Raw genomic sequence first — 25,675 nt, forward strand, 5'->3', positions numbered from 1 at the left:
GCAGACGCTCTTATCCAGAGCGACTTACAGTTAATGAATGCATACATGTTTTTTTTATTTAATTTTCAAAAAAAAAAAAATCATACTGGCCCCCCGTGGGAAACAAACCCACATCCCTGCCGGCCAAACCCTCCCCTACCTTGGACGACGCTGGACCAATTGTGCACCGCCCATGGGTCTCCCGGTCGCGGCCGGCTGCGACAGAGCCTGGACTCGAACCAGGATCTCTAGTGGCACAGCTAGCACTGCGATGCAGTGCCTTAGACCACTGCGCCACTCGGGAGAAAGTAAAGTGTGTATGAGTGTGTGTGTGAGTCCATGCGTGTCTGTATACTCACACTCGGCCTTGACGGCGTTGGCGTTGATGGAGGCGTAGGGGCGGCGTGCGGCGCGGCGGGGCTGCAGGATGTCAGTGCAGACGCGGCGGGCGATGCGCGTCAGCTTGGTGGTCTGCAGGATAAACGTCTGCCGGTTTTTCGCCAGCAGCTTGGCGCGCCCCCCACTTGTCGTGAACGGTGACAGGCCCTGCACTTCCTGGCGGGTCATGTGACCTCGGGGTGTGGACTCCTGAGGAGGGGCCAAGAGAGTTTACATATCAAAATATCGTGAATATCATGATTGAATACCTCAATAGTCTACATTGGCTTGCTCTCCTCTGCTTCCGCTGTAATGATCTGATAACACCAGGAATTACGAAATGAAAATAATATTAACTCACTCTTCCCCGTCCTATGTAGATAAAGGAAAGCAGGCTATTGAGATACACCCAGTATTTGAGAGGATTAAGGAAGCAGGTTAGTAATAGCAGACATACTGAGCCAGATCTTGCGGCCCCCTCTAGCTGTGTGGGGGTCTTCAGGCCTCCGTACTTCTTCCAGTAGATCCAGCAGGATGCACACAGCCTGCACTGCATGTTGGGAGGACCCCACGCGTACCACTGTGCTGACTGGGCGGCTGCAACAGAGGGGAGATCTGTTAGATGCCCGGAAAAATAAGTCAAAATCACCTACACTACACACATGAATTTTTCACTACAGTTAGCCAGACAATAGGCCAGACACAAAACACATACTAAAGTTGTATGGTAGAATACTCACTATGGCAGCTCTCGCAGCTCAGTCCTTTCTGGAAGCCTGCGGCCCCGTTCATGCCAGGCTTGTTACCAGGACCCATGATCTGGTTGGGGTTGGGTTTGGTGCTGGAGGTAGGGAGAGAGTTTGTGTGTTTAGATACCGTGGTAATGATGGAGATTGTGCATTGGCTCTGCTGCAGTTCAGACTGGTACTCACTAGGTGGGGATGTACACCTGCTTCAGCTTGCTGTCTGCTTCTGCTGCCTTTAGTCGTTTCTGAAACAAACATACAATTCAAATTAGCAAAGTAACAACAAGTAGCTCTGCTTGTGAAGACAACTCTGCAATATACATTACTTAAGCCAATGCATAGTACAATCTCATATTGTTTTGTAAGAGTGTGGCTCTGAATGGCTGAGTGGTGTATATTTAAGCAATAAGGCCAGAGGTGTGGTATATAGCCAATATACCACGGCTAAGGGCTGTTCTTAGGCAAGACGCAACGCGGAGTACCTGGATACAGCCCTTAACCGTAGTATATTGACCATATACCACAAACACCCGGAGGTGCCTTATTGCTATTATAAACTGGTTACCAATGTAATTAGAGCAGTAAAAATAACACATTTGTCATACCCATGGTATACGGTCTGATATACCATGGCTGTCAGCCAATCAGCATTCAGGGCTCGGACCACCCGGTGTATATTACCTGTTGAATGTAGCGGTCGGTGGTCTTCCACATGTAATAAAACTGAACCACGCTGGCTAGTGACTTCCACGGCAACTGGGGACAACAGAGTCAGAACATCCTTCAACACTGACCAGATGAAAGCACTCAGGATACAGTTAATATAGAGTGGCGTTCAGGAGGTACGTTTTGAAATGGAGGAGGTACTTTTCTTACTAGTTTCAAGATATTTTACCTTACTGTTCCTTCTGAACGCAAGTCAGATATCTATTAGAGGAATACGGGAGGCCACTTACAAAGTCCTGGCGGATGTCGTTGAAGTCCTTGCCGTACTTCTCCAGGGCCTCCTCGAACAGCATGGCCTCCGAGGCGCTCCACTCCTCCATCTCGTCACGGCAGAGGACCGGCCCACCCTGCGGCACCAGTGTGGACATGGCTTTGGCCAGGTCGTAGCCATTCTTCTGCAGGGTGTCCATCGCATGGAACTAGAGGGGGGAAAGAGGGGACGATTAGATATATTGTTCATTTTAGGCACAGGTTACCCTATTGAACTGTTTTAGAAATATGTGATATATTATATGGTAATAGATATGGTAAACTCGGCGGCCAGTTTATTAGGTACACCCATCTAGTACCGGGTCGGACCCCCCTTTGCCTCTAGAACAGCCTGAAATCTTAAGAACATGGAAACATTGCTCAATTGGTATCAAGGGACCTAATGTGTGCCAGGAAAACAGTCCCCACACCATTACACCACCAGCCTGTACCCTTGACACCAGGCAGGATGGGTCCATGGACTCATGCTGCTTACACCAAATCCTGACTGACATGACGCAACAGGAACCGGGATTCGTCGGACCAGGCAATGTTTTTCCACTCCTCAATTGTCTAGTGTGGGTGATCTCGTGCCCACTGGAGCCGATTCTTCTTGTTTTTAGCTGATAGGAGTGGAACCCGGTTTGGTCGTCTGCTGCAATAGCCCATCCATGACAAGGACCGACGAGTTGTGCGTTCCGAGATGCCGTTCTGCACACCACTGTTGCACTGTACCGTTATTTGCCTGTTTGTAGCCCGCCTGTTAGCGTGCACGATTCTTGCCATTCTCCGTCAACCTCTCTCATCAACGAGCTGTTTTCCCCCACAGGACTGCCGCTGACTGGATGTTTTTAGTTCGTCGCACCGTTCTCAGTAAACCCTAGACACTGTTGTGGTGAAAAGGCCAGGAGGGTAGACGTTTCTGAGATACTGGATCCTGTGTGCCTGGCACCGACGATCATACCATGCTCAAAGTCGCTTAGGTCACTCATTTTTCCCATTGTCACGTTCAATTGAACAGTATAACTGAATGCCTCGATGCCCGTCTTCATGCTTTATATAGCAAGCCACGGCCACACTATCTGTAGGAGCGATTCATTTTCATGAACGGGGTATACCTAATAAACTGGCCGCTGTGTATAGTACAATATAATGTATAACATTACATGTAGTAATTAGGACAAAGTAGATGGCCATTGTTTTAAGGGTTATATGTAGAGCGCTAAGTGATTTTCTTGTCACCATGGGACATGGACAAAGTGTGTGCATCTCACCAGTGTGATGTCTCTGGAGGCTGCTGCGGCACTCATATGCAGGCTGGGTTGACGGATGGAACTGCTGCAGTCCAGGGCCCGGGCAAACGTCCCCACAGCACTGGAACACATAACCATCAAATATCATCATCATTACAATCTATGACAAACCCAGTACTGAAACAGACAAACTCTCAACTTATCAAGGCCTAGACAAAAATACCCTATCAGATGGGATTCTGTAATATAGGTGTGAATGATCCCCATATGGCCACTAGATGGTGCATTCCCTACATTGTCGATTCCCTCCAAAAACAGACTTCTGTGTGTTGACTGGGGTCATACTGCTACTACACCGCTTTGGCAAGTCCGTTCAAAGATGTCTTGAGAAAATAGCAAAATATCAATACACTAGCATCAAGCTCAAAGGTGGGCACTTTGAAACTCAAAGCCATCCAGTTCACGTTACTCAAAATCAGAATGTGCTCCAAGCTCATGACAACAAGGTCCTGACAAGGACCTCCATAGCAACAGGGCGTAACCAGGGCAACGTGTGACAGATGGAGGGGGACAGGGCCAGGGGACACTCACCGAGCCACCACCAGAAACTGGTCGATCTGAGGGTCTTTGAGCTGGTTGTCAGGGTGCCACACCTTGGTCTCCAGCTTCTCTTGGATACGGGTGTCTGCTTCATCTGGGAGAGATGATACCAAGAAGACAATCATCAGACATGTCAACTAATGTTGCAGATAGTCATTGGTTGTGGTTGCGTGACCCACTATTTGGGAAACAAGAGAGAGAGACTTGAGAGGAAAGATAATGGTGAAAGAAAGGAATGAGAGAGAGAGAGAGAGAGACAGAGAGACAGAGAGACAGAGAGAGAGAGAGAGAGAGAGAGAGCGAGAGAGAGAGAGAGCGAGAGAGAGAGAGACACATAGAGAGCGAGAGAGACACAGAGACAGAGAGAGAGAGAAGGGAGTGATGACAGCAGAATGAGCAGCTATGCACGTCGGTCTGACCAGACTGAACTAGTGTCAGATACACAGCGGCTCAAACGAGCTTCACAAAATGTCAACCTTCAACTTAACACTGGCTAGGCTACACTAGGGAAGATAAGACGAGGGCAACATCTAACTGCACTACTTGCTGCCAGAAGGAGTTGATACCTTTTCTGTGATGTCTATGGGGTCTATCTAGAGTTGTTTCAGTGGGCAGAAAATGGAGTTCTCCAATAGGAACACAGATACCCTTTTTCTATTCCAAAACATGTTCCTACGTGCCCTACTGAACATGACCGCTGTCTCACTACTCATGATTTAAGATCCCATACAACTCCATCATTTAGACACGTCATAGATGGCAGACATTCTTCAAACCCAGCACTTTTAGAAATGGGGCCCAATTTCAATTGTGTAGTCTGAGAGCACTATGATCACTATGATAGGCTGCAACCTGATAGGCCGGTGTAAAAGGTCAGAGTTCAGCCACCCCCCCCACCCCCCCCTTCTACACAGACAGACACAGACCTTCGGCTAACTTGTCAGGGATCTCGGCCTGGTACTTGGAGCCCACCCGAATCTCTCCCTGGTCCGCCAGCAGGGTTTTCTGGACCGGGTCAAACACCAGCGAGTAGAAGAAACACTCCTGGAGCACAGAAAACAGATGTAAGGATGGGGCTAGATAATTTACATCAGGGTTGGGCAACTGGCGGCCAGCCCCCCTTTTGTAGGCCTGTGGATCAATTTTCACAAAAAGAAACTCAACTCACTGTTGAGTTAGAATAGTAGAATACACAAGGTGATATTTAAAACTGTGGTTGTGCGCATAAGCAGTTTATTTTATGTCAGTCACTAAAAGTTACTCAATTAGCACGTCAGCTAACATTTTTTTTAAAAAATTGGTAAGTTACTCTAGCCAGGGTTCATACATTCTGAAAGATGCAATTTCATGACTTTTGCATGACTTCTAACCAAATTTCCATTATCAACAATTGGCGGCATCTCTATGTACTGTGCATTCGGAAAGTATTCAGACCACTTGACCTTTTCCATATTTTGTTAAGTTACAGCCTTATTCTAAAATGGATTAAATAAAAAAAGTCAATCAATCTACACACAATACCCCTTAATCACAAAGCAAAAACAGGTTTAGAAATATTTGCAAATTTATAAAAAATTAAAAACAGAAATACCTTATTTACGTATTCAAATCCTTTGCTATGAGACTCGAACGAGCTCAGGTGCATTCTGTTTCTATTGATCATTCTTAAGATGTTTCTACAACTTGATTGGAGTCCACCTGTGGTAAATTCAATTGATTGGACATGATTTGGAAAGGCACACACCTGTCTATATAAGGTCCCACAGTTGACAGTGCATGTCAGAGCAAAAACCTAGCCATGAGGTTGAAGGAATTGTCCTTTGAGCTCAGAGACAAGATTGTGTCGAGGCACAGATCTGGGGAAGGGTACCAAAACATTTCTGCAGCATTGAACGTCCAAGAATACAGTGGTCTCCATCATTCTTAAAAGGAAGAAGTTTGGAACCACCAAGACTCTTCCTAGAGCTGGCCGCCCGGCCAAACTTGGTCAGGTAGGTGACCAAGAACCCGATGGTCACTCTGACAGAGCTCCAGAGTTCCTCTGTGGAGATGGGAGAACCTTCCAGAAGGACAACCATCTCTGCAGCACTCCACCAAACCAGGCCTTTATGGTAGTGTCCAGACAGAAGCTACTCCTCAGTAAAAAAGGCACATGACAGCCTGCTTGGAGTTTGCCAAAAGGCACCTAAAGACTCTCAGATCAGGAGAAACAAGATTCTCTGGTCTGATGAAACCAAGATTGAAGGCTTTGAGCTCTTTTGCCTGAATGCCAAGCATCACGTCTGGAGGAAACCTGGCACCATCCCTACGGTGAAGCATGGAGGTGGAAGCATCATGCTGTGGGGATGTTTTTCAGCAGCAGGGACTTGGAGACAAGTCAGGATCGATCGAAAGATGAACGAAGCAAAGTACAGAGATCCTTGATGAAAACCTGCTCCAGAGCGCTCAGGACCTCAGACTGGGGCGAAGGTTCACCTTCCAACATGACAACGACCCTAAGCACACAGCCAAGACAACGCAGGAGAGGCTTCGGGACAAGTCTCTGAATTTCCTTGAGTGGTCCAGCCAGAGCACAGACTTGAACCTGATCGAACATCTCTGGAGAGACCTGAAAATAGCTGTGCAGCGACGCTCCCCATCCAACCTGACAGAGCTTGAGAGAATGGGACAAACTCCCCAAATACAGGTGTGCCAAGCTTGTAGCGTCATACCCAAGAAGACTTGAGGCTGTAATCGCTGCCAAAGGTGCTTCAACAAAGTACTGAGTAAAGGGTCTGAATACTTATGAAAATGTAATATTTCCATTTTTTATTTTGTACAAATTAGCAAACATTTCTAAAAACCTGTTTTTGCTTTGTCATTATGGGGTATTGTGTGTAGATTGAGGGAAAAAAACGATTTAATCAATTTTAGAATAAGACAATGGGTCTGAATACTTTCCGAATGCACTGTATGTATAAAAAAGCAAGTGTAATGTGGTAATCGACACTGGGAGGCTGCTCTCTGATCCCATGTACCATCTGCTGTCGTTGTGCAAGGCACCTAACCCCCCACAAAGTAGAATACCTGTTAGGCAACTGTATAAAAACCATGTGGTCAACCCTCAGTCTGGAGAACTAATCTTCTCAAACACAGAGACAGTTCATCAAGGTCCAGTTGAGCAGCTAATTTCTAAAATGTGGTTTGATATAGGGGGACTGGAATAAAAGCCTACAGAACCATTACCTCTCTTGGAGGATGGTTGACCACCCTTGATGTACAACATCGCAACATTACAACCTTTTGAAATAATTAGCTCATTCAATATATCAAAGATCAAATGACTATGGCAGGCTACAAATATTTTTATTCAGCTGAAACTAGCCCAAATTTCCTTCAGGAAATGTACCTTTTCGGGTTTAGTCATATTTAGCCTATCTTAGCTACCTTACAAGTGTTTACTTTGCAGGCTGGCTAGCATCTATTGAGTTGCAATGTCTCATACATTGGATTCCCAAATCAACTGGAAGTATCTACAAAACAAGTTGAAGCCACATAATCCAAAAGAAAGGCTACATCAAATATTTTTTCCTACTGTTCGTGATTGACAAATTATTATTTTGATTCACATGATTCAAGTCACAGTGACTTAACCGAATACTAACTAATATAATAGATACACACGGCGAGACCACGCCTCCGAGTTAGCTGGCTGGCTAGCAAAATAAATTAATCTCGATCTAATTCGCTAGTCTTAGATATGCCGCGTAACTACTTCTAGTCTTTGCATACCCTTGAGACGATGTAGGTATTTAGAAAAATTGATTGTTGTTGGCTTTCCTATATGTCCTTTCAACTTGAGACCAGCTGTGCAGACAACCCTACCAAATGTCTCAAAACAGCCTATGGCTGTATTGACTTGGTGGAATCTCCAGGTTTACACAGGCAATACACATAGCTAGTTACAGTAGATACAAACAAGTGTTAGCTAGCGACATACCGTGAATTAAGTGCTTTGAACACACAAATGTATCGAGTAACCGGAGCCCACAGCTTTCCATCATCATCACAGCGTATAGCCTGAAAACCATGAGGTTAGTCTAACCTGGTCCTTATGGCAGTTGATTAAACTTAATTTGGTGGTCTTTTCTCCTACTATTGTTCAAACAAAACGGGACGCAAGAGCATTTCGGCATCTTAGTTATAAAAGCAGGGTTAGTCAGCTAACGTTAGCTAGCTGAAGAAAGTCAATTGGAATCGGCGCTTTGGCTGATTATCGTGACGTCCATTCCAAAATGCTAACATTTTAACGTTTAGAATCAAAGTGTTTTTAGGTATGATGTAGTTTGTTGATTAAGACGACATGGAAGTACAGTGGGGAAAAAATGTATTTAGTCAGCCACCAATTGTGCAAGTTCTCCCACTTAAAAAGATGAGAGAGGCCTGTCATTTTCATCATAGGTACACGTCAACTATGACAGACAAATTGAGAAAAAAAAATCCAGAAAATCACATTGTAGGATTTTTAATGAATTTATTTGCAAATTATGGTGGAAAATAAGTATTTGGTCACCTACAAACAAGCAAGATTTCTGTCTCTCACAGACCTGTAACTTCTTCTTTAAGAGGCTCCTCTGTACTCCACTCGTTACCTGTATTAATGGCACCTGTTTGAACTTGTTATCAGTATAAAAGACACCTGTCCACAACCTCAAACAGTCACACTCCAAACTCCACTATGGTCAAGACCAAAGAGCTGTCAAAGGACACCAGAAACAAAATTGTAGACCTGCACCAGGCTGGGAAGACTGAATCTGCAATAGGTAAGCAGCTTGGTTTGAAGAAATCAACTGTGGGAGCAATTATTAGGAAATGGAAGACATACAAGACCACTGATAATCTCCCTCGATCTGGGGCTCCACGCAAGATCTCTACCCGTGGTGTCAAAATGATCACAAGAACAGTGAGCAAAAATCCCAGAACCACACGGAGGGACCTAGTGAATGACCTGCAGAGAGCTGAGACCAAAGTAACAAAGCCTACCATCAGTAACACACTACTCCGCCAGGGACTCAAATCCTGCATTGCCAGACGTGTCCCCCTGCTTAAGCCAGTACATGTCCAGGCCCGTCTGAAGTTTGCTAGAGTGCATTTGGATGATCCAGAAGAGGATTGGGAGAATGTCATATGGTCAGATGAAACCAAAATGTAACTTTTTGGTAAAAACTCAACTCATCGTGTTTGGAGGACAAAGAATGCTGAGTTGCATCCAAAGAACACCATACCTACTGTGAAGCATGGGGGTAGAAACTTCATGCTTTGGGGCTGTTTTTCTGCAAAGGGACCAGGACGACTGATCTGTGTAAAGGAAAGAATGAATGGGGCCATGTATCGTGAGATTTTGAGTGAAAACCTCCTTCCATCAGCAAGGGCATTGAAGATGAAATGTGGCTGGGTCTTTTAGCATGACAATGATCCCAAACACACCTCCCGGGCAACGAAGGAGTGGCTTCGTAAGAAGCATTTCAAGGTCCTGGAGTTGCCTAGCCAGTCTCCAGATCTCAACCCCATAGAAAATCTTTGGAGGGAGTTGAAAGTCCGTGTTGCCCAGCGACAGCCCCAAAACATCACTGCTCTAGAGGAGATCTGCATGGAGGAATGGGCCAAAATACCAGCAACAGTGTGTGAAAACCTTGTGAAGACTTACAGAAAACGTTTGACCTGTGTCATTGCCAATAAAGGGTATATAACAAAGTATTGAGAAACTTTTGTTATTGACCAAATACTTATTTTCCACCATAATTTGCAAATAAATTCATAAAAAATTCTACAATGTGATTTTCTGGATTCTTTTTTCTCAATTTGTCTGTCATAGTTGACGTGTACCTATGATGAAAATTACAGGCCTCTCTCATCTTTTTAAGTGGGAGAACTTGCACAATTGTTGGCTGACTAAATACTTTTTTTCCCCACTGTATATTCAAAACGACCAACCAAGCATAGCCAAAATGTTTATAGAATGATAGAAATAATACAGCCATCTTCAGGTTATGAGTAAAGTACGCAATTTAACATGGAAGTAAAGGGAGTACCCTACTCGGGGGCTTAGTCACGTTAAGCCATGCCACGCGGTGTGTATCTATGGCGAAGTGAATCACGCTAAAGTGTCATTCCAATCCTGGCTTATATGTTGATTTTTATTTGATCGATTAAAAAAAAATAAGTTAACTGTGCCTAAATAAATTACATTAACAGAAATTACATTAATTTCCATGACTTTTCCAAAACATTACGGATTTGATCATTTTCCAAAACATTTCCAGGGCCGGAAAACACAATTTCTATGACTTTTCCAGGATTTTCATGACCGTCTAGTGGCCAGCTATCTAAACTTGTAGTAATCATGTTTGAATTACCGACCAGGGCCCCCACTGATTTTGTTAGTCACTCTCACTCAGATATATTAAATACTGCAAATATTTCTCTCCATCCTATGGCAAAATGTGTAGAATGCAGGAAATTAAGTCTAAAACTTAAAGGGGGCGCGGGGCAAATAAAATACTTAGGGCCCCAAAAAGGTTAGAGCCGGGTCTTTCATGTGTGGGTGTAGGTGTGGGTGTAGATGTGGGTACGCAGACCCGCGAGCCACTGCGGCCCCTCATGAGTTCAGATGTTTTGTAGCCCCCACCCTCAAAAGTTACCCATCCCTGATTTACACTGTCACTCAATATTTTAGTACCTATTGCACTCATTTCTCCCTGTGTTTTATTGTATCAAACCAATATACACGATCCTTGCTCAAGGAGTAATACATTGTTTTTTGTTTTTTTTAGGAGAAGACGCAAATATTTTGGACGCAAAAAGTTACCCATCCCTGATTTACACTGTCACTCAATATTTTAGTACCTATTGCACTCATTTCTCCCTGTGTTTTATTGTATCAAACCAATATACACGATCCTTGCTCAAGGAGTAATACATTGTTTTTTGTTTTTTTTAGGAGAAGACGCAAATATTTTGGCATAAATCCTTATACTACAGTGTCCAGTTTGCCTCACTGTAAGAGACTGAAGCTCACCTCTTTTTCCAGGTAGCCGGCGAGGACGTCCGTTTCGTTGAGGAGTGTGACGTTACATTTCCCCCTGGGGAGAGCGAGAGGTGACCGGAGAAGAGAGAGGGACGGGCATTCAGATGTCAATAAGGCACCATGCAAAACACACTTAAAAACCTCCCAAAGGTCTTCTATTAATCTGAACTGACCTGCACCTAACCTTGCTACTTTAACACCTCCCCAATTAGGCATTGGAAAACAAAGAAACGTCTGTGGAAACGCTGTGAATGAACAAGTTACGAATATTCAAGATAATTTCAACACTTATCACCCATCAACATATTTTTAAATCAAGAGCCTGAACTGTGATGATGGTTCATGTTATGAAGGGACAGTTTGAACACATTGCTGGCTTAATGGTTATGAATGGGCCATAGATCATTTTCCCTGGTAGTTTAGATGGGAAGGCCAAGAGACCAGAGGTGGCAGAACGGAGTGCTCTGGTTGAGGTGTAGGTTTTGAGCATAGCTTGAAGGTAGGGAGGGGCAGTTCCTCTTGCTGCTCCGTAGGCAAGTACCATGGTCTTGTAGTGGATACAAGCTTCGACAGGAAGCCAGTAGAGTGTGCGGAGGAGCGGGGTGACATGGGAGAACTTGGGAAGGTTAAACACCAGGTGGGCTGCGGTGTTCTGGAAAGGTTGCAGGGGTTTGATGGCACAAGTGGAGAACCATGCCAACAACGAATTGCAGTAGTCCAGACGGGAGATGATTAGGACCTGCGCCGCTTCCTGTGTGAGGCAGGGTCGTACTTTATGGATGTTGTAGAGCATGAACCTGCAGGTGCGAGTCACTGCTTTGATGTTTGCAGAGAACGACAGCGTGTTGTCCAGGGTCACGCCAAGATTCTTTGCATTCTGGGAGGGGGACACCGTGGCGTTGTCAACCGTGATGGAGAGGTCTTGGAGTGGGCAGGCCTTCCCTGGGAGGAAGAGCAGCTCAGTCTTGTTGAGGTTGAGCTTGAGGGTTGATATCCAAGCTGAGATATTTGCCAGTGATGCTGCAGACAGGCGTGTCGCCACCTGGGTGTCAGAGGGGGGGGGGGGGGGGGGGGGGGGGGGGGGGGACCAGTGAGGATATGACGGAGCTGAGTGACTTGGTGTATAGAGAGAAGAGGAGAGGGACTAGAACCGAGCCCTGGGGGACACCAGTAGTGAGAGTACGTGGTGCAGACACAGACCCTCTCCACATCACCTGGTAGGAGTGACCTGCCAGGTAGGATGTAATCCAAGAGGGTGCAGAGGCTGAGATGCCCAGCCATGAGAGGGTGGAGAGGAAGATCCAATGGTTCACGGTTCGAAGGCTGTGGATAGAACTAGGTAGGACGAGAACATAGGCGAGAGAGTCAGCTTTGGCAGTACGGAGAGCCTCCATGACACAGCGGAGAGCAGTCTCGGTTGAGTGACCCGTTATGAAGCCTGATTGGTTAGGGACAAGAAGATCGTTCTGTGAGAGATAGCGAGAGAGTTGTTCAGAGATAGCGAGAGAGTTGTTCAGAGATAGCGAGAGAGTTGATCAGAGATAGAGCGCTCAAGTGTTTGAGAGAAAAGAAAGGGATACAGGTCTATAGTTTGACATCAGAGGGGTCGAGTGTTGGTTTCTTGAGGAGGGGCGCGACTCTGGCCATTTTGAAGTCAGAGGGGACGCAGCCAGTGGTCATGGATGAGTTGATGGAAATGAGGAAAGGACATATCAGCCCTGTCATATGACACTATATCCTGTCAGATTTGAACGGGTTCAATGGCAGCACCCTTGTTTGCAGCTACTGCTATGCAGTGAGTCTACGCCTCAGGACACACACACACACACACACTCTTTCTCTCGATTACCGTATGTGAGTGGCTGGTAGAGACTCAAACTGCCGAGAGAGGAAGAGTTCTCTGTGTTTCAGCTGGTGTTTCTGCTGTTCAGACACTGTGGGCTGCTTGGACTCCTCCTCAAAGTCTCCTATGAAAACACACACAGGACACACACAAAAACAAATGAGCAACAATGCACACTTTCCAATTATATGGGCGCTAATATTCTTGATCAGGGTATGATCAAATTAATTCACATCAATATAACTGATTGATAATTGTGGCTATGGAGATGAAGATCCCGCTTTACCCTTATTTGAATAATTTTTAGTTTTATTTAGAGATACAGGTTAAACATTTGATGGATTACAGTAAGAGGGATAAAGCTCAGAAAGTGAGTGGCGGAACAGGGGATCGAACAGCTGCCTCCATCCTAAAACATTAAAAAAACACTTAAAAAGCCCCACCTCAAACAGACAGTTTAAAAATTGCTTGCTATTTCCTCATAGATGATGATGTCATCCTCCTGAGGACGATGAGCTGGCCAATCAGGGGTACACCCACACCATTCCAACACAGAAAAGCTGCTTTTTAATAAACTTAATTACCATTTTTTGGAAGGAAAACTACTTCACCTACATTGTAATTAATTATAAGTCACATTTCATAGAAATCTGGAAACACTGGATAGTTACCTTAAGTCTATCATTATATACAGTGTATTCGGAAAGTATTCAGACCCCTTGACTTTTCCCACATTTTGTTAAAATTACAGCCTTACTCTATAATGGATTAAATAAATAAACATCCTCAATCTACACACAATACCCCATAATGACAAAGCAAAAACAGGTCTTTAGAAATGTTTGCTAATTTATTAATAATAAAAAACGGAAATATGACATTTACATAAATAAATCAGACACTTTACTCAGTACTTTGTTGAAGCACCTTTGGTTGCAATTACAGCCTTGAGTCTTCTTGGCTATGACGCTACAAGCTTGGCACACCTGTATTTGGGGAGTTTCTCCCATTTGTCTCTGCAGATCCTCTCAAGCTCTGTCAGGTTGGATGGGGAGCGTCGCTGCACAGCTATTTTCAGGTCTCTCCAGAGATGTTCGATCGGGTTCAAGTCCGGGCTCTGGCTGGGCCACTCAAGGACATTCAGAGACTTGTCCCGAAGCTACTCCTGTGTTGTCTTGGCTGTGTGCTTAGGGTCGTTGTCCTGTTGGAAGGTGAACCTTCACCCCAGTCTGAGGTCCTGAGCGCTCTGGAGCAGGTTATCATCAAGGATCTATCTGTACTTTGTTCCGTTCAGCTTTCCCTCTATCCTGACTAGTCTCCCAGTCCCTGCTGCTGAAAAACATCCCCAAAGCATGATGTTGCCCCCTCCATGCTTCACCGTAGGGATGGTGCCAGGTTTCCTCCAGACATGACGCTTGGTATTCAGGCCAAAGCATTCAATCTTGGTTTCATCAGACCAGAGAATCTTGTTTCTCATGGTCAGAGTCCTTTAGGTGCCTTTTGCCAAATTCCAAGCAGGCTGTCATGTGCCTTTTACTGAGGTGTGGCTTCCGTCTGGTCACTCTACCATAAAGGCCTGATTGGTGGAGTGCTGCAGAGATGGTTATCCATCTGGAAGGTTATCCCATCTCCACAGAGTGACCATTGGGTTCTTGGACACCTCCCTGACCAAGGCACTTCTCCCCCGATTGCTCAGTTTGGCTGGGCGGCCAGCTCTAGGAAGAGTCTTTCTGGTTCCAAACTTCTTCCACTTAAGAATGATGGAGGCCACAGTGTTCTTGGGGACCTTCAATGCTGCAGAAATGTTTTGGTACCCTTCCCCAGATCTGTGCCTCGACACAATCCTGTCCAATCAATTGAATTTACTACAGGTGGACTCCAATCAAGTTGTAGAAATGTCTCATGGATGATCAATAGAAACAGAATGCACCGGAGCTCAATTTCAAGTCGAATAGCAAAGGGTCTGAATACTTACGCTACCGTTCAAAAGTTTGGCGTCACTTAGACATTTCCTTGTTTTTGAAATAAATGCATTTTCTTTGTCCATTAAAATAACATCAAATTGAGCAGAAATACAGTGTAGACATGTTGTAAATAGCTATTGTAGCTGGAGCGGCTGATTTTTAATGGAATATCTACATAGGCGTACAGAGGCCCATTATCAGCAACCATCAGTCCTGTGTTCCAATGGCACGTTGTGTTTGCTAATCCAAGTTTATCATTTTAAAAGGCTAATTGATCATTAGAAAACCCTTTTGCAATTATGTTAGCACAGCTGAAAACTGTTGTGCTGATTAAAGAAGCAATACAACTGGCCTTCTTGAGACTAGTTGAGTATCTGGAGCATCAGCAATTGTGGGTTTGATTACAGGCTCAAAATGGCCAGAAACAAATAACTTTCTTCTGAAACTCATCAGTCTATTCTTGTTCTGAGAAATGAAGGCTATTCCATGCGAGAAATTGCCAAGAAACTGAAGATCTCGTATAACGCTGTGTACTACTCCCTTCTGGCTCTAACCAGAATAGAAATAGGAGTGGGAGGCCCCGGTGCACAACTGGACAAATACATTAGAGTGTCTAGTTTGAGAAACAGGCGCCTCACAGGTCCTCAACTGGCAGCTTCATTAAATAGTACCCGCAAAACACCAGTCTCAACGTCAACAGTGAAGAGGCAACTCCGGGATGCTGACCTTCTAGGCAGAGCTGCAAAGAAAAAGCCATCTCTCAGACTGCCCATCTTAATCTTTTCTTTTTATTGGCCAGTCTGAGATATGGCTTTTTCTTTGCAACTCTGCCTAGGTCAGCATCCCAGAGTTGCCTCTTCACTGTTGAGACTGGTGTTTTGCGGGTACTATTTAATATGTTTAAAGCCAGTTTTATTGCTTCTTTAATCAGCACAACAGTTTTCAGCTGTGCTAACATCATTGCAAAAGGGTTTTCTAATGATCAATTAGCCTTTTAAAATGATAAACTTGGATTAGCAAACACAACGTGCCATTGGAACACAGGACTGATGGTTGCTGATAATGGGCCTCTGTACGTCTTTGTAGATATTCCATTTAAAAAAAAAAAAATTTTACAACATGTCTACACTGTATTTCTGATCAATTTGATGTTATTTTAATGAACAAAATGTTTTTATTTTCTTTCAAAAACAAGGACATTTCTAAGTGACCCCAAACTTTTGAACAGTAGCGTATGTAAATAAGGTGTTTTTGTTTTGCAAAAATTTATAAAAACCTGTTTTTGCTTTGTAATTATTGGGTATTGTGTGTAGATTGCTGAGGGAAAAAACATTTAATCAATTTTAGAATAAGGCCAAAATGTGGAAAAAGGGAAGGGATCTGAATACTTTCTGAATGCACTGTATAACCTGGAACTTTAACCTGTAACTGTCCCTACAACTTAAGTGCAACCAATACCAGACCATGAAAATAATTTCCTACTCGGAAGGACAAACTATTCCAGTCTATTCTAGGGACTGACCTAGTATACCCCTACAATGTAAATAAATGACTGCATATCGCCTTTATGATCTGGCAGGCTAAACTGAGTCCATGCAGATAAACAAACATTGATATGGAAGATAGTTTTGTAATATACCTTGTGTTACACTACTAGATTGTACATTCCTAATTTCAGGAGGGTGAGTCAGTAACGTGTGTGAGGTGGTGGGGGTGGTGAATTGATCGGGGAGAGAGCACTGGGCAGGACTATCTCTCGATCTCCACGGACTCCGCCCCTGCACTCAGCCACAGGAAACCCTGTCAGTGGTAGAGAGAGGGGACGGGACCTCAGGCCACACCTCTTTCTGTTAACCACTCCTGACATCAACCCCCGCCTCCACCCTCCCCCCCCGGCGTGTCCCTGCCAGACTAAGTGGGAAACCCTGTGCACCAAACCTGAGGCGCATACACCACCCCCCCACACACACACACACAAAAGAAACGCATACTGTACACACACACACACACACACAGACAGACAGGAACACACAAACAAGCAATCGAGGCACGCACAATGGCGCTCCAGCAGAGCAGCGCACGCGCTCTCTCTCCCTGCACACAGTCTCTCACACTCACTCTTCCCTGACAAAAGACAAGGCAAGTCAGAGTTAACTCGTTGCGTGCCGCAGCCCTGTGGGACACATCAAGGACCTTTTGTTCTGAGCAGCGTGCCTGGGCCGGAGGATAAGCAGAGGGAGGGGTGGAAGGGGCTGCACTCAGATGAGAAGGGGGGGGGGGGGGGCAGGAGGGGGTCTGGTGGGAGAGGAGGAGAATAAAGGAGGCAGAGAGACAGACAGACAGACAGACAGACAGAGAGAGAGACAGAGAGAGAGAGACACAGAGAGACAGAGAGACAGAGAGAGAGACAGAGAGACAGAGAGAGAGAAGCCCAGGTCATGTATAACAGGACAGTGCCAAAGCGGTGGCTCGTGCTGCCGAGGGAGGCTGGAGTACAGGCGTTTTTTAGGGCGCCAAAACGCAGGAGAGGGAGACGAAAGACGTAGATTAGCATAACGTAATGGCCGACAGAGTGTGTGTGTGTGTGTATACACAAGAGCATGCCAGACCAGAGTGGACCAGGCAGCCAGGCCAGACCCCGAGGGTGGCTGGGGCTAAACTGGACACTATCGGTACTCCGGCCCAGTTGTGGCCGTTTATTTGGAACACAACCTCCCCCTCTCTCCCAGGCTCATAGACTGGTTCCAGCCAGTTTGAGGGCTCTCTGTCTGTTTTTCCGCTGACCTCCAGGGGAGGGTAGATAGAATTCCTCCGCAGCACACAGGCCACAGGGGCAGTTAACGCTAACCCACCGCGGTGACATAACATAACCACTTGGCTAGCAGAGCTCCAGGGCTGACAGGCAGGAGAGGAGATCCCCACCTTGCTCCTCCTGGCCATGCCTGCCTCCTACTGGACCTACTATTGTCACTAAACAGCCACAGACAGGACCAATGCTCTTCTTCATAGCAGAAGCTCTTATCCAGACTGACTTACAATAGCCTAAGTATCTTTTGTGAAACCAAACTGGAGATACTGTACACAGGTACCTCATATAATAAAAAATATCACACTATCCAAATAGTCAAACAAATTCAGCTATGTTCATCAGCATTACATCCAGTACTAGGTACTATAGGTCGATGGATAATGCATCCATTTTGAGGTGTGGATCTGAGTGTCTTTTGTCTGTAGCACTGCATGCAGCCCACCATGTTAGAGGAGGGGTGTGTGTGTGTGTGTGTGTGTGTGTGTGTGTGTGTGTGTGTGTGTGTGAGAGAGAGAGAGAGTATCCGATCAGGGCTCTCAGTCACCTGTGTCATTAGCTTCACCTTCTCACTACCTCGGCACCCGCTTCTCTCCCCCTCCCTTTCCCCCCCACCTCCCTTTCCCCCTCTCCATCTCTCTACCTCTCCTCCATCTCTCTCTGATCACTGTTCATCCATACAACTGCACCAGGTCACTTCAGTGGGATACCCTTGACTGTGTGATATTTGTGTGATATAAACACTGACTCTCAAACCAATAGCCAGCCACTATTAGTCCTACTACAACAACAACAACAACAACAACAACAAGTACAGTATGATTCATGATAGAAACAAACTATTTCCCTTCTCCATTGTGAATTAGTCCCCTGTAGCTCAGTTGGTAGAGCTATGCGTTTGCAACGCCAGGGTTGTGGGTTCGTTTCCCACGGGGGGCCAGTATGAAAATGTATGCACTCACTAACTGTAAGTCGCTCTGGATAAGAGCGTCTGCTAAATGACTAAAATTTAAAAAGTTGAAATGTATAAAAGTATCATATTCCTACTAACAGCTGCAGTGGAATAGCACTATGCAGTCTCACACACACAGTTGTGCTTCAGCTAGAGACAGAAGGTGTGTCCCAAATGGTACCCTATTCCCTAGATAGTGCGCTACTTTTGACCAGGACCCACAAGGATCTGGTCAAAAGCAATGCACTATATAGGGAATAGGGTGCCATTTGCGACGTAGCCAGAGCATCCCTCTACTTAAGAGAGAGAGCCAATTGCCTGCTGGTAGTGCAGAGGGAAGATTCCAATCTGATTGGAACACAACACAGTACTCATATCCTGGATGGTGATAATAAACTGCTTTATGAAAGAGGCTGTTGTTTCGTCTACTCTAATAATGCTCTTCAATAACTTTACACAGTCCATAGACTGCACAGCATTAGTTTGGCATAGTGTGTGTATTAGAGAGATGTGACGGAGCAGAGTTCTGATGGACTAAGAGAGAGACTGAAGGACACACAGACAGGCAGACAGACTGGCAGACAGACTGGCAGACAGACAGGCAGACAGACAGGCAGACAGACTGGCAGACAGACAGGTAGACAGACAGGCAGACAGACAGACAGGTAGACAGACAGGTAGACATGCGGTTGTACTCACTTGCGTTGCTGTCGGCCAGAGTGTTGAGGTTGCCCGAGATGTCCCGCCTCCGGAACAGACACACCACCTTCGCTTCCACGTTCCCATTGGCCGTCTGAGACAGACGTGACAAGAGCGGTCAATTACTATTGGGCGACAATTCCAATGCTTGCCGAAATGTATTTCTTGCATATCGCAACTCCCCGAGACAGCCGCAGGGAGCGGGGTCACGGCCAGGGTTACCATGTCCAGCGCCCCTGGAGCAATTAGAGTTAAGTGCCTTGCTCAAGGGCAAAGCGAGATCTTTTATCTTGTCGGCGCCTGGATTCGAAACCAGCAACCTTTCGGTTACGGGCCCAACGCTCTAACCGAGGATACCTTCTCACACCAATTAGTGATATTTTTTTATTTTTTAAAATCACATATCACAATATTATTTTGGAACATACAGTGGGGAAAAAAAGTATTTAGTCAGCCACCAATTGTGCAAGTTCTCCCACATAAAAAGATGAGAGAGGCCTGTAATTTTCATCATAGGTACACGTCAACTATGACAGACAAATTGAGGGGAAAAAAATCCAGAAAATCACATTGTAGGATTTTTTATGAATTTATTTGCAAATTATGGTGGAAAATAAGTATTTGGTCACCTACAAACAAGCAAGATTTCTGGCTCTCACAGACCTGTAACAACTTCTTTAAGAGGCTCCTCTGTCCTCCACTCGTTACCTGTATTAATGGCACCTGTTTGAACTTGTTATCAGTATAAAATACACCTGTCCACAACCTCAAACAAACAGTCACACTCCAAACTCCACTATGGCCAAGACCAAAGAGCTGTCAAAGGACACCAGAAACAAAATTGTAGACCTGCACCAGGCTGGGAAGACTGAATCTGCAATAGGTAAGCAGCTTGGTTTGAAGAAATCAACTGTGGGAGCAATTATTAGGAAATGGAAGACATACAAGACCACTGATAATCTCCCTCGATCTGGGGCTCCACGCAAGATCTCACCCCGTGGGGTCAAAATGATCACAAGAACGGTGAGCAAAAATCCCAGAACCACACGGAGGGACCTAGTGAATGACCTGCAGAGAGCTGGGACCAAAGTAACTAAGTCTACCATCAGTAACACACTACACCGCCAGGGACTCAAATCCTGCAGTGCCAGACGTGTCCCCCTGCTTAAGCCAGTACATGTCCAGGCCCGTCTGAAGTTTGCTAGAGTGCATTTGGATGATCCAGAAGAGGATTGGGAGAATGTCATATGGTCAGATGAAACCAAAATAGAACTTTTTGGTAAAAACTCAACTTGTCGTGTTTGCAGGACAAAGAATGCTGAGTTGCATCCAAAGAACACCATACCTACTGTGAAGCATGGGGGTGGAAACAGCATGCTTTGGGGCTGTTTTTCTGCAAAGGGACCAGGACGACTGATCCGTGTAAAGGAAAGAATGAATGGGGCCACGTATCGTGAGATTTTGAGTGAAAACCTCCTTCCATCAGCAAAGGCATTGAAGATGAAACGTGGCTGGGTCTTTCAGCATGACAATGATCCCAAACACACCGCCCGGGCAATGAAGGAGTGGCTTCGTAAGAAGCATTTCAAGGTCCTGGAGTGGCCTAGCCAGTCTCCAGATCTCAACCCCATAGAAAATCTTTGGAGGGAGTTGAAAGTCCGTGTTGCCCAGCGACAGCCCCAAAACATCACTGCTCTAGAGGAGATCTGCATGGAGGAATGGGCCAAAATACCAGCAACAGTGTGTGAAAACCTTGTGAAGACTTACAGAAAACGTTTGACCTGTGTCATTGCCAACAAAGGGTATATAACAAAGTATTGAGAAACTTTTGTTATTGACCAAATACTTATTTTCCACCATAATTTGCAAATAAATTCATAAAAAATCCTACAATGTGATTTTCTGGATTTTTTTTCTCATTTTGTCTGTCATAGTTGACGTGTACCTATGATGAAAATTACAGGCCTCTCTCATCTTTTTAAGTGGGAGAACTTGCACAATTGGTGGCTGACTAAATAATTTTTCCCCCCACTGTATATCAATACTTTCACTCTTCTTCGCTAGGTAGCGTTAGCGAGCGCTTGTCGGATATACCTGTGCCAAAACTCTGGTATTTTTCATCATATAGCTTGTCCTCCATCTTTTTAAAATCGTGAGCCAACATGTTTTCAGCTCTTATTTCCATGACTGATCAAAACATTTCTCATGCTCTCGTCTCTCTGCAGCAGACATATAGTGAGCGATGTGTGAAATAATTGCAATAAAATGACAGTATCGTATCATAATACATATAGAATCACAATACATATCATAAATCGGCACCTAAGAATCGTGATAACATCGTATCGTGAGGTCCCTGGCAATTCCCAGCCCTACATGAAATGGCACCCTATTCAGTGAACTACTTTTGGGCCAGAGCCTCAATGAAGCTCTGGGCAAAAGTAGAGTACTAGATAGGGAATAGGACGCCATTTCTGACACAACCTCAGTCATACTAATAGTAATGATAATTTATATTATTCCCCTCCTCTACTTCCATTAGTGCTCAGAATGATTGAGTTTTCATAGTGGTGTTCGCCAACAACCACTTCAATTTAAGAGTGTTACATAAATGAGCTTAAATCCTTTGGACTGGGGAAACAAGCCTGTGACATACGCCGCTACTCTACTGCTACAACTAGCCCTGTTATGTAATGGCTCTTGTACCAGCATCTTGTCACTACTGTGTGTGGCAAGGGAGTAGTGGTTAGAACGTGGCTGGGAGGTGTGTGTGTCCCCGTGTTTTTTACCACCAGCATTATCCCAGGGTACGAATGGGTTACATGCAGACTGGCTATAAAAAAGGTCAGATATGATAACCTTTACATTTACAAAACGGGGCTGTCGATGTCAGCAAGATTTTTATGTAAACGCACCAAATCAGAGGTTAGATGTGAAGGACCGGTTATTCCACCAACCTTGTTGAGCTCTTCTATTCTGCGGATCAGGTAGGGGTTGCTGGAAGAATTCTCAAAGTACACGTAATCTGAAAGTGAAAGAGAAAGTAGGAATCATACAAATCTGTATCATGTCAATTCAGTTTGTGACTTTGAACTTGACCTCTTCGGTTACGGTAACACATGTTCAAAGGAAAACCCTTGTTGTGTATGTGGAGTTTGGACTTTGAGTCTTTGTACAGTTACTTACTTAATATGACTAAGGGGAACCCACTACATACACATCACAGTAATAACATCACTCAGACAGGCTTTCACCAGGCAAAACTCAATCCATCAAAAAGCCTACAGGTGCTGGGTAGGGAGAGCGAATAGATTTGCACAACACGTCCTGTCTGTGTGTCTGCCATTTCAAAGACAAGTGAGCCAATAATCACTGAGCCATCCCAGGCTACCTCATAACATGATTGGTGCTTGCATGCGACGACTAGGAATTGAATTCCCTCACTTCTCAGAATACAACTACATTATGAGAGATGCTGGTGTGACTAAAAAGTGACCCCAGAAAATGAGACTTCAGTTCAATTAACTAAGCTCTAAGCCTTTACCTACAGAGACGGTGGGCCTCCATCTCTTCCACACAGCACATTGATCGTTTATCCAGGGTCAAGGGCACTGACGAACGCTGCACATCCCATTCAAAAGACTGGCTACAGTGACATCATAGGCTGTTCTTCATTTCAAATCACTTCCAAGACAACACTAAAATTGGTTTGGTGTATGCCCGCACTATTATTGGCCTAGGTCTAGCCTACAACTAAGGTCTAGGTTACAATACCAAACCTTAACCCACCATAACGGCTTCCTCGCCAGTGATATGTAATGTAAATGTAATAACCGGTGATGACATACTAGGGTTGGGCGATGTCTGGAATGACATCCTCCCTCTAGTTGGGTTTTTTTAACCCGGGGCTTGGGGAGAGCATTGTTGCTTAGCAACGCAGTAAACAATCTGTCACGCAGCCTCTCATGTTTCCACTAGTTACAGCAGCCACAAAGTCAAAATTGGCTATATCGAGAAAATTTAAGAAAACAAAAAATTTGCTTTCTAGTCTTAATTTAAGGTTAGAAGTGTGGAGGTTAGGTTTAAAAGCAGATTTTAAGAAGAGAAAATTATAGAAATAGGCTGGGTTTATTACTTTGTGGCTGTGGTAACTAGTGGAAACGACCCTTTGTCATGCACAAACCCCCCGAATCGAGTCTAATCATTAGGACTACAATGTGGAAATCTTACCAATGTTGTATTTTCTTGTGTGCAAATAGATAAATATAAACCAATCATATGGTGATGTGGTACCCGACACCTTTGAATGGCGATTTGGAACCACACATCGTAGGCCTACTGTGTGATACAAGACCCTTTCAAATTCTGATTTCGGACTATTTCAACTGAGACAGAGTGCGCATGTTCACCATAGAAGACATCACTGGGCAGTCTTCTTGGGAGAGCAAAGCAAACCAGTCACACAGTGCGCAACAGCGTGCCAGCACAGAGCTCACAACCTACCTACTCAAAGATGTCATTGGAGGATCTGATGACCCACTCATGGCGGAGAGGGAGTGAGGGTCGCTTTGCTCTCTGGGCCAACGTGGCCCGCAAATAGGCCTACCTCTGTATCTGTGCAACAAATGTTCCGTCTGAATGTGTTTTCAGTACAGCAGGCAATAGGTTACTTATTGTTAACCCACTCCACAGTCTACTAAAGCCAGAAAAGTTGAACATCCTTGTGTTCCAGAAACCTTTTAGGTAAGATAAAGAAAAATAGGCCGAATGGGTCTTCATTGCAGTTATTATGTGTTGCATTTTCAAAACCTATTTATAGATTAGTTTTATTCGAAAGAAATGTAGCTCAGGCCTAGTCAAAAATATTATGATAAGTGTACCAGTGTGGCTTGAAATACTTACCTGCACTAATTTATTTGGTTTATTTTGTACTTAGGCTATTTTGTTATTTGTAGCCTATCCAAATATGGGTTATTCATTTTATAGCCTTATTTTTTGGCATGCCTATTCTATAGGCAACAAGGCACAAGGTCAATAGGCCTGTTCGTTTTTATATACGGTTCATTCGTTATTCAGTTGTTATAAATGTTATAACAAATTTTAAAAAATAGTGATTGTTGCTGGCTTTGAAATAAATGCACTATTCGTAATAGCTATTCGAAATAAAGTAGTTTGTGAGACAACCGACATCATTCATTTTTTTTTATATTCCGCTTATGGAAAGCGCTGCCGTGTTAGCTTATGTAGGCCAGTTGCGCAATTCAAGAAGATGAATAAACACTATGACGATAATAGAAATGTTAGTTTATAAAAGTTTAACTTGTACAAGTAACGTTTACTGCTAATTGTATTGGCAGTAGCCTAGTATAGCCATATATTATTGGCTGTTTGGTTTGCAAGGAGAGATTTTCTGGCATTTTTATTTTTTTCTAAAGCTTTGGTCGGGTGGAGGACAGAAATGTAGAAGGTTTGTTTAAACTTCCCATTCCATAAAGTCTCTCTTGCAATTGTTTCTTTTCTCTCTCCTTAACTTACCATGTTCTTATGTAGGCTGTTCACAAACAGAGAATGCCAAGAGGGTGCAAAGCTGTCATCAAGGCAAAGGGTGGCTACTTTGAAGAATCTCAAATATAAAATATATTTTGATTTGTTTAACACTTTTTTGGTTACGACATGATTCCAAATGTGTTATTTCATAGTTTTGATGTCTTCACTATTATTCTACAATGTAGAACATAGTAAAAATAAAGAAAAACCCTGGAATGAGTAGGTGTGTCCAAACTTTTGACTGGTACTGTATGTATGTATATATATATATATATATATATATATTTTTTTTTTTATATCGTGATATCACTTAACCCTATTATCTACACATAAGAAACTAGGTTAATACAGAAAACATATTGGAAATAGTGTCTGTGATCAATGATATGTTGCCTTGCATCTGATTACCAGAAAACAGGGACACTAAACCTAAGATTGACATCAACAATGGCTTACATCACAATGCATCATACCCATTCTATAGGGGGGGCGGGAAGCACATTTCTCACGCTACTACAGGGAGAGTCCTATGCTGTAGGTTACAGCATGTTGTATATGACAGGGGAGAAATGCCTCCACTGCCGTTATGTAACCACCAACACTGGGATGGAAGGAATCTCTCTCAACGCTTAAGAGAAAGAGAGATGTGCGCATCACATGGTCCTCTATTTTCTTTCCCTTCAACAATTCATCCCTCTTTCTCCGTACTCATCCATGTTCTCGGCTCTCTGTCTTGCCCCACTGTCCTCCCTCTTCACGATATGGGGCTCCTTGCCTGCCTGAATCAGTGAGAGACAGTAGGCTAAAGCGGTGCCTCGCGGAGGATCAATGGCCCAGGGAGAGGGGCTTTTTGAAGAGGAATGGGGA

At 44.4% G+C, this 25,675-nt stretch overlaps 1 protein-coding gene across 2 annotated transcripts in view; it reads right to left on the reverse strand.

Moving 5' to 3' along the window:
* Positions 1 to 25,675, reverse strand: part of LOC311132999 (metastasis-associated protein MTA2-like) — a 34,564-nt gene that overhangs the window by 4,647 nt on the left and 4,242 nt on the right. Inside the window, exons 2-14 of one of the 2 annotated variants that reach the window (XM_084166417.1) lie at positions 22,219 to 22,286; positions 19,262 to 19,355; positions 12,847 to 12,964; positions 10,989 to 11,052; positions 4,858 to 4,975; positions 3,923 to 4,025; positions 3,353 to 3,452; positions 2,060 to 2,248; positions 1,785 to 1,859; positions 1,290 to 1,348; positions 1,098 to 1,198; positions 815 to 954; positions 339 to 567 (exon numbers count right to left, since the gene is read on the reverse strand). In XM_084166417.1, the coding sequence (XP_084022543.1) occupies positions 339 to 567; positions 815 to 954; positions 1,098 to 1,198; positions 1,290 to 1,348; positions 1,785 to 1,859; positions 2,060 to 2,248; positions 3,353 to 3,452; positions 3,923 to 4,025; positions 4,858 to 4,975; positions 10,989 to 11,052; positions 12,847 to 12,964; positions 19,262 to 19,355; positions 22,219 to 22,286 (1,458 nt within the window). Of the gene's footprint in view, positions 1 to 338; positions 568 to 814; positions 973 to 1,097; positions 1,199 to 1,289; positions 1,349 to 1,784; positions 1,860 to 2,059; positions 2,249 to 3,352; positions 3,453 to 3,922; positions 4,026 to 4,857; positions 4,976 to 10,988; positions 11,053 to 12,846; positions 12,965 to 19,261; positions 19,356 to 22,218; positions 22,287 to 25,675 lie in introns of both variants that reach the window. The other variant, XM_084166416.1, reaches the window with a different exon arrangement.

This window comes from Coregonus lavaretus (assembly GCF_964263955.1).
Source record: "Coregonus lavaretus genome assembly, chromosome: 7".
NCBI classification, from domain to species: domain Eukaryota; kingdom Metazoa; phylum Chordata; class Actinopteri; order Salmoniformes; family Salmonidae; genus Coregonus; species Coregonus lavaretus.